This window comes from Clupea harengus, chromosome 11 (genome assembly GCF_900700415.2).
Source record: "Clupea harengus chromosome 11, Ch_v2.0.2, whole genome shotgun sequence".
NCBI lineage: Eukaryota > Metazoa > Chordata > Actinopteri > Clupeiformes > Clupeidae > Clupea > Clupea harengus.
Window position 1 is genome coordinate 23,885,275 of NC_045162.1, and position 15,222 is coordinate 23,900,496.

The 15,222-nt window shown below is 41.2% G+C and overlaps 1 protein-coding gene across 2 annotated transcripts in view; it reads right to left on the minus strand.

Annotated features, from left to right (window-relative positions):
• Window positions 1-1,043: 1,043 nt before the first annotated feature.
• Window positions 1,044-15,222, minus strand: part of cpne4a (copine IVa) — a 48,771-nt gene continuing 34,592 nt past the window's right edge. For both annotated transcript variants that reach the window (XM_031576482.2, XM_031576480.2), the window contains 8 exons: window positions 14,427-14,513; window positions 12,912-12,971; window positions 11,237-11,370; window positions 9,208-9,274; window positions 8,817-8,868; window positions 5,022-5,155; window positions 3,951-4,187; window positions 1,044-2,085 (listed from right to left, as the gene is read on the minus strand). In XM_031576482.2, the coding sequence (XP_031432342.1) occupies window positions 1,954-2,085; window positions 3,951-4,187; window positions 5,022-5,155; window positions 8,817-8,868; window positions 9,208-9,274; window positions 11,237-11,370; window positions 12,912-12,971; window positions 14,427-14,513 (903 nt within the window). In that variant the 3' untranslated portion in view covers window positions 1,044-1,953. The remainder of the gene's footprint in view (window positions 2,086-3,950; window positions 4,188-5,021; window positions 5,156-8,816; window positions 8,869-9,207; window positions 9,275-11,236; window positions 11,371-12,911; window positions 12,972-14,426; window positions 14,514-15,222) is intronic.

The following is a 15,222-nucleotide window of genomic DNA, read 5'->3' on the forward strand; positions in this document are numbered from 1 at the left end:
AACAGTTTGAGAAATGACACTGATTGTGTAAAAAAATGGCCCTGAGTGTATAAAATATTCCATACTATAACATACTATTCCATACATTATATATGCAGTGCGCTTATAAACGAATGAACACCCCGCAGTGCAAAGGTGCACGCAGAGAGAGAAAAAGAGTTCTGCACAGATATAAACATTTCATGCAAATGAGCATTGAGGTTGCCAGAGGCAAAAATGGCAGCACATTTCTCTCTGTCAAAACATACCATTTCTCTCTGTCAAAACGTGCCATTTCTCTCTGTCAAAACGTTGCTTCCTTTCTATTATGAACTACATTATGAGAAGTTTTTACACAGCCCTGTATAGCAACACCATCCCCTCCTCCTACTTATCTTAACCTAAGCCGACTGTGCTTCCGTTGCATAAAAACGCACTCTTCATTAACAACCATGTCTCCATGACAACAAGCATACTGAAAGTCGCCATGAGCTGCCTCAATAAATGACTTGTATGTAATGACTGAAAAATCTCCAGGTGCTCGTTCCCTAGTGAAACATCAATGGTGATGATGACAGACCGAGGAACAGACTGTGTTCAGTGGCAGAGGGCTTCAGCTAATAGCTGTGAGGGTAGTTATCATTGGCAACCCATGGTTAGCCTGAATGACATCCTAATAGGACCACTGCTTTGGCAATTGACAATAGTAAACTGGCAGCACAGAAAACATTAGTGCTATGAAAAGAGGTGTGATATGAAGGCTTGGGGAAACTGGTTGACCTTATGGCCTGGTATCAAATGTATGTATGCTTTGTGAAACGGCGGTGTAATTTAATTTGTGTGAGGAGCAGCTGTGTCCAGGGATAAAATTCATTATTACTTAATTTATTCAATTAAATTTGTATTCTTTCACATTCATCAGCCCTACAGCTCCCTTTGGATAAGAAGTGAAATAGGAATGGGACCATGTTTCGTGATACCCTTGCAAATATGCAATGTACCTTTTACCAATATGATTTCATTTATTTGAACTGTTCACTATGACTCATTAAACTGCACTGTTCTGAAATAACAATTATTTATTATTTTTGATTAAAAAGAATATTACAATATATCAGGCTCATGGTTTGGTAACACTTTAGAATACAAACAACAGAATAACTTGACTTCAGTATCAACCCATGAGGTGGAGAAACAATGGAAGACTTGTGATGGCATGCACAATGCACACAGTAATATCACTGTCTGTCTATAAGGGTCACAAATTAACTACAAGTCTTTGCTGCTACATTCATCGGTTTAGTGCAACACGTCCTTTACAGTTGATAAATATTTCATAAATATACACACTATTCATTTCATTAACTTATACAATAGATGTAAACAATCAAAACATATTCTAAAGTGTTACTCATATATATCTTGCTCAAAATGTGTTGTGCTTAACATTCTTTCATATGGCATAGCCAATATTACAAACTAGGAAAAGAGCCTCAAATACACAATTTCTATTAAAACATGAGGTTGAACAAAAAAAAAACAGGATTATTTTATCCTTAACATGCAAAATCCAGTTCATGCATCAGCCATGTATCTGCATAAAAGTCTGTTTTTGAAGATGCGGATAACTCTAATATGGACACATCCATTCCCAGGGATCCAAAATGCTTTTCACTGTAAGAATATTAAGAAATTTAGCAAAACTCCAACACACCTTTATAAAAACAAATACATTACATCACTGGTAGACTCCCAGTCACCATGCTCATTACGCTGATTCCTTTTGGTCGTTCCCTTGTTTGTTCCATCTCTCCACAGCAGTTAACACTACCATTGCAACACAGATGCAAGCCACGAGGGGCTACACATGCAAAACAATTAAAAGGAAAAGTTGTTAGTTTTTTTTCATAATTTAAGTTACAGTAACGTGCTTAAATTGCGCAATGATCGACGTTCTAGACTGGGCAGTGTGGCCTAATGGCCGAATGTCCTGGAAGACTCCAACTCGCTCGGGCACTTGGGTTTGATGCCCTTGCTGTTGTAGTAGTCCACCACCTGGTTGGGCACTTCAGCTAAGACACTTTTTGCGAGCGCAGCAGGAGTAGCCTAGGAAACACAAGAGAGAAATCGGAGAGCTCATTTTGACTGACTGCTTGACTGATGGCACATCACATTATAAGTGCATGGTACACCAGAACATCTTATAACAGGCTCTTTTCTTGTCATAAAGGAAGATTAGAGTTCCCCATCAGTAGTGTAGCCTCAGCAACCCCAGGGCATGATACAAAGAAGCTCACTTACAAGTTAATGCAATTTTTGTGCAATATACCCACCAACAATTTGTAAAACCCTGACATTTTGATCTGCATAGAACTTGCCTATTTCACTTTTGTTTGTGCATATCTTGTTTTTATCTCACTTATAGGCAGCTGATGAAACATATCAAGCCACAGAAATACGTGAGGTTCCCACCTACCTCTGAAATACTGTGTGTGACATGCTATGAACTATTTCAAGACATTGCATCATAATCCATTGCTGTGATGCTATGTCAGCTTGATGAGTGAATATTTTCAGCCAGTGGGAAGTTCATCGCCCTCATCTCTCCAGACCCACTGAAAGTGCTGTAGCAGTGTGTGGGACCCCCAGTCTGTGCTGTGGCTGTGTGTGGGACCCCCAGTCTGTGCTGTGGCTGTGTGTGGGACCCCCAGCCTGTGCTGTAGACATAGTTCATCCCTACAGAGAGCAGTGTCTCAACCTCACCTGCTGGCAGCTAAAGCCCTAAAGCATCATGGCTTACTAAGGAGAGCCCACTCGTCACATGAGATGGGAGAACAAGGCTGTCTGTTTTCCCAATGTGCCAATTAAGGGAGAGCCTTGTATATGGATACAAAATGATTTTAGGGTCAGGATTTAATAAGACAAAAGCTTTCAAGAGAGGTTTTTTTAAGTTGTGATGTGTTATTCACAGCTGCTTTAAACTGAAAGATCAGAGGCAGATAACATACTCAGTTTGTAAGAGACATCTCCAACTCAGAGCGCTATTTAGTGCAATACATGTTGTGCATCCTCAATCGTCCTCAATCCTGGTGAAAGGTGTTTGATATTTGAGCTCAACAGCCAATGAAATACACTGCTCCCTTCTGTGCCCCTAAAGCAATGTTGTTGATTGGCTGAAATAGTGTATGGCTCCGTCCAAGCCACTGTGTAGACTCTCATCAGCATGACATCTAGGTGGAATCACGATCATCATCACCACTTCTCTGCACTACTCAATGCCAACTCTCACTTTTAAAATCTTAAAACTGTAATCTAACCATCTCTAACTGTAATCCCCATCCTAAATGCCTTCTCTGCTAATTGTTTTTCTCCACAGCACAAGAAGAGGATGTGTGGTAATTAATGGAGCTGTTAGCTCCACCGGTTATTAGAGCCAGCTTGAGGCGAAGCAAAAGAACGTGTAGAGTAAGGCGGAGAGCTGGAGGATTAATTAAGGAAGAAAAGTGGCCTCTTCACAGGCAATTCAGACTCTGCTTTGGGTCCAGGTGGAGTTGTGTGCATAGCAATGTTCTGATTAGGGGGGCTGGAGGTATGTGGTGTTTCTAATAGAGTTAGTTCAGCTTCCTGCAGGGTGCAAGGCTGTCCCAATCACCTGTGAAGGACTAGGCCTCCGAAGGGACTCATGGGAGACAGTAATTGTCTCTCTCGCCTCAGTGGCATGCCTCCAGAACCTGAACTGTATTCCCTGAACAGTTTTTAGCAAGGGTTTCTAAAGGAAATACTATTTCCTACTAGTTGCAGGCATCGGGAAAAAAAATCAGTGGAGCAAAGAAATTCACCACAGAGCCTTGCAAGTGACATCTGTGGTTGTGATAACTCGGGAGTAAAAAAAAATAATAGAAAGTTAAGATGCAACTTTGCTCTCATTATGGAAATGGGTTTGGGTTTTAGAACAATATGGTGCCACTCACATGTTTGAAGTTGCGAAAGGGCACAAACTGGACAATGTCCCGCAGCACAGGCTCCCCCTTGGGCGAGCGGAGGATGCCGTCGTCCCCATCCAACATCTGCATGTCGCTGAAGTCGGCACTGCCCACTCCAACTATAATGATGGACATGGGCAACTGTGAGGCGTGAACGATGGCCTCCCTGGTGTCAGCCATGTCTGTTATGACCCCATCCGTTAGAATCAGCAATATGAAGTATTGCTGGAGGATAGAACACAAAAACATAGATTTTAGGAATGTCTAGGAATCTAGCAATCAAGGATGTGAGTGAACAGCTAACACCACTTTCACTGGACTATAAATTACCATAAGCCAGTAATCACACACAACACACACACACACACACACAAACACACACACACACACAAACACACACACAACACAACAATTCACGGGACTATAAATGACCATAAGCCAGTAATCACACACAACACACACACACACACACACACACAAACACACACACACACACACACACACACACACACACACACACACACAAAACACAACAATTCACAGGACTATAAATGACCATAAGCCAGTAATCACACACAACACACACACACACACACACACACACACACACACACACACACACACACACACACACACACACACACACACACACACACACACACACACACAAAACACAACAATTCACAGGACTATAAATGACCATAAGCCAGTAATCACACACAACACAACACACACACACACACACACACACACACACACACACACACACACACACACACAAAACACAACAATTCACAGGACTATAAATGACCATAAGCCAGTAATCACACACAACACAACACTTTCCCTGCAGATTCTGCGGCTCGACACAGAGCTGATGCAGGTGGGTCCTGAGGTCACAGCCTAGGTTATGGTATCAGACATGTTACATATTGACCCTTCTGTTTCCATGCAGTTGGATTATTTGTGTAACTGAAGCATTTTCCAACATGCTTATTATGACTGTCGCGCTCAAATGAACGATACATGCAACAAAGTTGGCACATGTCCCATATTTACCATGGCCTCTTTGGTGTGCATCTCCTCCGAGGCAGAGTTGGCTACTTTCTGTATGATTGGAGCGATGTTAGTGGGCCCGTACAGCTGAATCTTGGGAAGGCAGTTCTGGTAGGCTTCCACCACACCCTGTATACCTGGAGTCCAGACCAGAGAAATATTATGACAATGGACACCTTGATACTGTAGTGCACTCATGGATTGAGAATCCATCCTGTGGGTAACAAAAAGCTGAGTCAGTTAAACACTCAGTCGATATTAGAATATGCTCTGTGTTTCACATTGGCAGACATTCAGACTCCCTCACTGTGCTGTGAGGCGTGACACCTATTTCACACCACTTACGAATACAAACATGGCTGGGCAACACATCTGAGATGTGAGAAACACATACTACCAATTATGCTTCATCACTCCATCACATGCAGTGCAGCAGCAATAATATTATTTTCTGACTGAGCGGATTTGTTTATTTGGGGTCAGATTAAGGCCCTCCGGGTCACTGAGTGCTTCGTTTAACTAGACATACCACACAGCAGTGCGTAATATGACTGCCACATGAAGTAAGAACTAAGAAACTAAGAAATAAAAACAGTATTTTAAAATATATAAAATAATATTTATATATACAGTACATGTAATTTAAACCTGTAAAGACTGACACTGAGATATGATCTTTCTGTCAGTATCATGAATTGCAATACAAAGACAATGGAGGGATTTACAGATACATTACTTTAAATACTTGCTGTATTCATATTTAATACTTGATGTATTTACCTTAAATACCTGCAGTATCATATTTGATACATATATTTTCAACAAGATTTTACTATAAATAAAGTTTGAAATATTAAGTGATTATAAGTTTCTTCAATACAGTATATTTTCTAGGTTGAAATATTATTGACAATAAAAATGTTGTTCTTAAAGTAACTTTGATGACAAAGATTTCCCTGCAAAACCCCAAAAACATACGGCCTCTAGTCCCAAGAATTGCAAAAAATACTCCTACATAGAAAAAATCCTCCTATTAAGATGTAATGGCTAAGCCATATTTCATCGTTCTGTGAAGACACGGTGAATAGTAGTTTTAAAGTAATGTGCAGTTACTTACTTTTCCTATATTTTTACTCCCACAAATTAATCGTAATCAGCTAGGATAATGCATCCCCTGGATGCCAACCTGCCATAACAATTTTGTAATTTTTGGCAAAAAAGTTTCTGAGTTATTGACAACTAAAGGTTGCAGTGTCCCCATGTTCGAAATGTCATGAATCATCTACAATGATGCTAAGTTTCATGTGGATTGGTGAAGACTAAATATATGATATTGTCGGAAAAAAACACTGTTTGACCGCGCTGCTGTGCAGCAGGGGTACTAATTATTGGTCCATGCTTGCAAACTCTTGGTCACACACAAGCTCTTCAGGGGAACGTGTGCTGTGCCTCGTGATAGCAGAGTGAAGATGTGTGACATCTACATGGGTCAGTAAGCATGATCGCTCCAGTAAGTCTGATACAAAGACAATCAAAGTGCTGACTGAGGACACTCCAAGACTAACAGATTTCTCTCTCTCGCTCTCTCACTCTCTCTATCACTCTCTTTCTCTCTCTCTCACCTCTTCTTCTCTCTCTCTCTCTCTCTTTCTCTCACACACACACACACACACATACACACATGCCCACACATGCACACACTCACACACTTCAGCTGCAATCTACCTATAGTCACTCCCTGGTGCCCAAATCTGGTGTGACATACTCAAGCTTCAAGGGTGAGTCAAAGAGACAGGACAAAAACAACCATTTCTGAGGCTGTAAGAAAGAGAGGGTCATTAAAAGTGATGATTTATTGTACTGAATATATACCTCTTTAGTTACAGTAACAGGAGTTAGACGGAGCACTTGTTTGCATCTGCTACTCGTTCTTGTCAGTAGAAAATGAGTGTTGGCTCATGTGTATGTACTATGTGTGTGTGTTTGTTTTTTCATTGCACTACGATGGTAAGACGGTGGAAAAATCCTAACATGCTTCCACCTGACAGAATGCAGCAGTGTAACATGTAACATGTGTTTTTCTGGTACCCACGAGGGAGGTCCAGATTGGTGTTGGTGCACTCAGAGTAAATACAGTGCGTAATCAGCAGATGTCTAGGAAGGGAATGCCTGCACGTGGCTGTGGATAATTAGACAGTGTGGACTGCTACTAATGATCACATGCTGCAGAGGGGAACAGCCCCCTAGCCTTGCCTCTTACCCCGTGATGGCACTGACACAATATGGTGAGGTTTCTGTGTCTGCTTGGCCTCTACCCTTGGCTCCTCTGCCTTAACCTGTGCGCTTCCATTTTTTGTCGCCCTCTTTCCTCTAGGGCTAGCCTCTAGCAGAGCAGTTTCCTTTCTTAAATTCCTCTCCAGTTCTCACTCCTTAAAAAGAGCGTTTTTTTCCCCCCACTGTCACCACAGGCTTGCTCCTGGTGTTAACAATGTCCTTGAAGCGTCTTTGTCAAAATACCCATGAGAAGAAAAATCCCTCTATGAGTAAAACAGAGCAGAGCTAAACACAAAGCACAATAACCAAACCAAGCAATGAGGTGATCAGTCACTATTCCGTTGTTTTATCACTATTCTGTCGTTCAGTGGCATGGCCTGGCAGAGGCGATCCGTAGGGGCAAAAAAAGCTATACCACCTGCCTGGAGAGATTGGCAGACATTTAGACAGTTGAGGCGGGCGGCCACCAGCTATTTCTGGCAGGGCATGCAAGCCGAGGCAGACTGGGTGCAGACTCCAGAACCTGGAGGCTCTGGGCCCATTCAGGGCGCCACTCTGGGGTGCTCGCTGCCAGCGCCGATCGAGGGCAGGCCCAAAAATAGCTGAGCGAATCGAGTGACATCAATAGAACTGAGAGGTGAAGCGGATATCAATGTGTTCCTCTAGAGAGACAGACGGGTGTGACAGTGATGGAGAAGAGGGAGATGAAGGTAATACTGTAGGCTGTATGCTCACATGAAAATGTAAGTGCATATGTTACATGTTGTATATAACTATTGTTTACATATTTACTCCATATGTATTTAAGGAACAGGTACAGTAATAGCACAGAGAGGAGCTCTGCCGTCTACTTCTAAAGTTTTTGGTACTTTACTTTAGAGGGGGGTTGTCTGGACGAGTAACAGTAGAATGCAGTGAAGAAACATTGTTTCACTTCTGTCTCTAACAGAATTTGAATGTATATATACCGGTAATCTTTTATCTACATAACTGTAGAGGATTAGTCATTCTCATAATTCTTCATCGCATATTCTTTCCTTTTTTCTCAAATCATATCTGTCATCACGCATGCACAATCATTCTTCACCTCCTCTTGTCTTACACTTCTCCCATAAAAATCATCTGTCTGTTAATGACTCACATTGCTACCGCTCTGTTTCAGATTTTCATTGATTCCCTATTTCAGGAAGAATTCTTCAAGCAAGAATGTGTGGAAGTCGTATGCATATTTCAGTCCGACAGCAAATTAAAAACATTGTGGTGTATATGGTAAGGAGATAGTGATCAAACTAGATGTCAAAGTATTAAAATGTACCAGGCATTCAATTATGTGCTTATTGCACCCCTGTCATTATCCTAACAGACAGCCCACACGCCTAAGTGATCCATATCGCCAGCCCAAGTCATGTGTGTTCCTAGACATTGGGGAGATAAGCCTTCAGGATATTTTGTGTGAAGAGCAACAGATTTAAATATAGCACATGAACCATATGGTTGATTGTGAGGTAAAGTAGAAAGTCATACCTGCGCATTCTGGGTTGTCCTCATTAAAATTCACAGCAAAATCATGGGAGACCTAAAAAAAGATAGCACTTGATGAGAGACCATATCTAATTACACCAAGGGCAACCTCAACAACCTCACTGAGGGGCAAAGGCACTTCAGCCTCCTGCCTATTTACAGGACGAATTTCAGACAATAATGTGCCCTCAGTCATAACTCCCATAAAGTGCCAACGAAGCTCCTGCAAAGGACGTGTCTATGACCAGCATACCTGATCCAATGTGTTGACCAAATGGAATATAAGCCCATTTTCCACTGACTTGGGCAGTACAGAGTGTTGTTAACATCAGCTGAGACTTCAGTAATGATCACTGACACACCAAACCGATCTTAAATGGCACTGGGCACTCACACTTCCACTGGGATTGTCTCCAGAAGGTATCCGAGCGCCAAAGCCAAAAGCAGGAAACATTTTGTCACTGGAGTGAGAGAAAGAGCAAACATGGATTAGCACAGAACTGCCAACTGTAACCATCCAAAGGATTCAGAGTTCCTTACCAGCATTTTGAGTTTGAGGCCCTTTTGTATTTGTGCTGTATTTACATAATTGCTTCTGCTACTGCCTTGAGCATCCAGGAGTTTGTGCTATCTCCATCTATTCTTCTACAGGTATAGCATTTTCAATGCCCCAGAATGACTCGGGGGGGTTTTCAAACAAAGCATGAAACATTAGAAACTTCAGAGGAGTGTGCTCTGTGCCCTACTTTTAATGGTCTCAGACACCAATATGCCTACAGCCTCGCAGGAGTCTGTCCAGGAAGAGCAATGTTTTCTCACTATTTCTTCACACAGACTTCGTTGACCTAGCAAAGTTAGAGAGACTGTTCTAGTGTCGGAGTGGAAGTGGTGACAGACTCGGTATAGACTTTCACATAGGAGACTCCAAGCCCACGGCCGAATTTCCCAATAACTTGATGAATCTTAACAGTTACGTGTGTTCTCTACGAGTGATTCTAAGAACATTCATTTATTTTTTTGCCAAACAAGCACATAGCGCGAACACACATTCTTAGCCATCTATGATCACTTCAGAGCACACGTAAATCTCAAGGGCTTTTGGGAAACCCGGACAGGTTTTTTTCAAAGCTATACAGCATCACGCGACACGTTGAACAACAGCGTGAAATAACTGTATTTATTTAATAATTATTTAAGCTCTTTTTCATTGACAGAATTTCAACATCACTGAACTAAGACTCACTAGGTTAAGGTTACTGACTTCCTATAGCTGTTTCACAAGGTTGGAGTACCAGGATTCATCTAGAATGATCAATAGTTTTCAGGGTCAGCAGTCAGGGTATGGGATGTAAGGATAACAGAAAAGGGGAAAAAATGATTTCTTTAGATATCCTGGAAACGAAGGAAATCACTCGACTATTTGCTATCAAAGCTAATGGTGCTAGTTCTAGTTTATTGATCTGACACAATAGCTGGTATCAACTGAAACCTTTGAGGCCTTAATGATGGCTGGTGGAAATACACAGAAGAAAAGACTCTCGGTGCATTTGTTTGCGAGTGGCTAACCTCTCATGAAATATCATATACCACTGGTGTTAGTTTTTACACAAATCAACCCAAATACCTAACAATTACCATATTTTAAAAGATATCCCTACCTGGCAAATTAGAGGTGTTAGATAGAAACAAAGCGTATAGACATTTCTGCAAGCACAGTATGAGACATTTCATCTGCATTATTAGACACACCTCAGACAGAGGGCCAAGTTAATGTATACAGATGAGGATACTGTGGCTTTCCATTACCCATATTTTACCTTTTTTTTTTTCAGCTCTCCTATTCAGACATGATTAAAAGTGAAACTGTTTGAAGTTTCTACCCATAAAAATCAAATGTTAATTTGATCTCACAGGGGTTTCATCATGAGGGAGAGAGCACAGCGAAGACGGTGACATTTTATTCAGACTTATTTCATCCTTCAGGAATGTTTCAAAAAATGTACCTAAATGAAATATGAATATCTACAATGGCCATTTGAAACAGGAAGACTTCCAATTCAGTGTTGTGTTTCTTTGTGTAGTTCCAGTGTCAAACACAAACTGAAAACCATACCTTACGTAAAAGGTATTTTATTTTGACACTTTCAGCTGCCTTTCACAGTCACTGTATCTTTGTGAGAACAGTCCTTTACTGAAGTCACTTCTAAATTTCACACTTTTGGCAACCCTAGGAGGAAAGTACCTTTGTGATAATGCCTTTTACTGTGGTCTCCCCTTTGGCACACAAGAATCCTTCAGTGTGACTTCCATTCATTAGTTAAAAGTCTGTGTATTTCTCTTCAGTCACAGACACCAGCAAGAAAATGTTTTTACTACAACTAGCTCATTCTAGGGTTTGGAGAGAGAAGAGTCTTGCCTCTCACCTGTCATAGTCCTGGCATATCTCTCCCACAGCTACTAGCGCTTTGAGATACTCGTTAGGCTGGTAAGGGTGTATGTAGTGCAGCGAACAGCTGTTCTTGGGGTCCCCATTAGAAGCAGTGAAATCAATAGCAACCTGGAAAAACAGGCGATAATCAAAAAGAGGGTTTGACACAGTTATATATTTAATATCTGCACCTACTCTCACTCTTTTAACAGTCAGAGTTGCTACACTGAGCACTGTGTGTGGTTTGTATCTTACTTGTCTGCCTTTCTATATATTGTTTGCACTGTGAGAAACAAGAAAATCTATTAACTAAAGGACCAGTCAATTAATTTGCATGAGTTCATATTAATTAAGTGTAGAACGGTATTTAATTAGCATAAACAGAATGGGTTCTAAGCAGACTGTGTTATAGTGCATACAAAAGGGAAAGGCTGGAGTTTATACTCATCTATATGGTAATATACACTGTACTATGTACTCGTTTTTTTACTGCAAAACCATCACAAGCATCACAATGTATCACATGTATCCATGTAACCATGTCTCACAAAAAACTAAGAGAACATATGCTCTCATTTTTAACTCCATTGCTTTTTAACGTCCATTGCTTTCGACGGGTGTGTGATAGATATTACATCAAAAACATTAACATGTACACATACAATTACAAACATTATGGAACAATATCATGAGATAACATTAATGTTAAGTTTTCATTCAGTGGCCCTAACCCAGGCTGAATAGTAGAAGTGAGGTGATTACATTTGGCTGGTAAAAGACCTCTAGATCAGGGTGTAGGCCAACCATTGGTTTGAAGTCATGAAAGATAAAGTTATTCAAATACAGAGCAATTTTAACTGAGACTGGACTAACAGAGATCATATGTCTTGGGGTGGCCCGCTTTCATCTTTGCTTTCCAAGTTCAGCTTTTGCCACATTAAAGAGCCCATGCTGGCTTCATGCAGAGAGAGAGTGCCACACTGCTGATTTGTTAAACATTAACAAACAGTAAAAGTTCTCTTTTATACTGGCCACATCTACACTGGGTCAGAAGGCAGAGCTGTTGTAGCAGTGGGAATTGGGTTGTGAACAAGGAGGATAGGCTCTCAGAACTAAGAGGGAAGGGAGGACGTGTGCGAGCTGATCACTGGCTGTCCCCAGGGGACCAGTGAGTCGTGCCAATAAGCCGCTAGCCAGCTCCTTGGCTATATCCTATGTGGGCTCCTTGGCTATATCCTATGTGGGCTCCTTGGCTATATCCTATGTGGGCTCCTTGGCTATATCCTATGTGGGCTTCAGATTTCACTCCACCTGAGGCACGGCTCTCATTGCCTCAGGTCCTGTCACAGTGTGTAATTTGGATATTCTACCCTCTGTAATTTGTATGGATAGCAATGCCCAATTCATAGTTGTTGTGTACGTTGTTCTTAATTAGTCTAGCAATGTGTCAAAGGTTACTCCAATTAGGGGACAGATCTAACAAGCTGGTGAAAACATTAGGTAATTACACCGGAAGTCTACACTGCAGAGGGAAGTTAGCTCCCTTCAGTTCTTCTCTTTAGTATTGTGTCTAATTTGACCATTAAGGCCACCATTAACCACATGAATAAAGACAGTCTTTTCAGACAGTGAGATTGATTTAAAGCATTTTCATGAGCTTTCATACTCACTGTAAACTGGATCTGGCAACCGCCCATAATGTAATCCAGGAAGGAATGCATCTTTATAATCTGGAAATATAAAGTTGCTTTTAAACCCACAATAATTTCACACTCTCTATGATACAGGCATCATCAGAATAGGGTGACAGGGGGTCCTGTTCTGCGTTGTACCCTACTGCACAGCATTTTGGCCCTTTGTCCCACATCCAGCAGATTAAGAAAATGTCCTGCATTTTCATTGGTCATTTGGTTTTCAATTGATTGTAAGAAACATGGATTTGTTTATTTACCCGCCCGGCACATCAGTGGCTTATGTCGTTGGGGCAGAGTTTCTACTCCATTTAACAGCGCTACATCAAAAGCAACCTGGCTCATACAAGTGCAACATAACCAAGCTTTTCTAAAAGCCTGGCTTTCATCCAGTGGCTGAGAAGAGAGCAGTGAAGGCAGTCATCAAGAGGCTGTGACAGCCGTCAATCAAACTGTGCAGACATGGGCCCAGTAAACTCTTCAGCTACATCACAAAAACCAAACTTACACAAACTTTCCAGAAAAGGTAAAAGCTACCGGGCACCATCATGACCACATGTTTGCAAGGACAGAATACTTTTATGGGGCTGTAATGGCCAATGCATGTTGGATGTCTATCAATAAAGACATGTTACATTGCAAAATTAGTGTGCCTTTGAGATGACAAACAGCACTGTGCTCATCATATCTTTCATTCAGCAAACGCTATAGCCTGCATCTTTTATGGCCTAACTGGTGTGCTGTGGAATCGACTAGAGGACAAAGCATTGGTGTTTCCGAGCTGAAAGACAGAATACAAATGTTTCTTATGCAATTAGATAGACATTATATCAAAGTTAGGTTACCTCTGGGTAACATGTCCCTCATGTCCAATGCTAAGCCTCCTATCCTTGCAGCAGAGGAATGTTAATGTTATTCAAACATTAATTGGCCATCAGGATGCCTGGTGCTCCCCTTGCCAGCTAAATGAAAGAACACCAGCTGCACCTGCCTCCTGATCTTTTTTTCACAGAAAATGTACTGTATGCACTGCATCAGTAAGCAACATTCAGTCGTGACTGTATATATGAGGATAGTCTGAGGAGAAACAGCATGCTCCATGAATATGATGCAACAGTTATGCTAGACAAAGATTGTCATAATTGTTGTACATCCATATTCAACAGCAAGGCCACGGATGTGATTTAGACGCTTTTTTTTTAGAGGTTTATACTTTGATATTTCCTTTAAAGGACACTCTGCTGAGGTCAAGTATTCATTCCTTCTGGGACCAAAGCAAGATATAGAACTATGTAGGAGGTCCTCGGGAGGAAAGCAAACTGTCAAATAGATGTGGATAAATGGATGTGGGCTTCACTCCTGAACTGCGTCTACCCCAGTGTACACTAGAACTACAACATATGAAACAGAGACTAAAGTCATCTCTTCAAACACAATGTACCTTGGGGTAGTAGGTAGACGTTTAACTGACAGACGACAGGCATCATACATTACCTTGCACTGATTGCAAATAACAATTCCAGAGTTCTTGTAATTCTTCTTTTTGACTTGATATTTTGGATTAATACATTCCCATTGCACCTAGGAAGAGAGAAACAGAGAGGGAGAGAGAGAAAGAGAGAGAGAGAGAGAGAGACAGAGAGAAGGAGGGAGAGAGAGGGAGAGAGAGCATTCATGAGACTGCACTTGCATCCTAAATGGTGTAATGACTTCATTTAAATATCTGGCTGTGTCAGAGTCTCCGCTCCTGTGGAGAGAATGGGCTGAGGTACCAGGCTCGTCTCTAAACAAAAGAGCACAAAACAACAATACCCTCTGTGACAATGAGAACGGATGAGGGTGCCCTGGCGCTTGTTAAAAAATAATTAGCAAAACTTGGCTGTGATTGGATTGCCTCGTCAATTGAGATACAGCCTCCAGGTCTTTTGTTACCGTCCACAAAAAGACACATTTAATGGCTGTGCTGCTTTACTAAGTCCAAATTAAGAAGAGATAAAATTATAGAAATATAAAAGTATTTACTCCAAAAGTAATCATTATATCTTATAAAAGTATCCATGGAAAGACCCTCTGTAAGGTTTTTTCGATAACACTTTATTTGAAGGGGTGTGCAGAACCGTGATAACCTTGTCATGAACCTTGACTTGTCATTTGGTCAATTATGTAATTTCAATACAAAGTTAACATTGTTTAGGATGTGTTTGCTATGACAAACTTCACACTAACCAAGACAACATAACCTTCCATAAACATGCAGGAGTGGTGCGAGAGGTTGAAAACATTCGGGGCT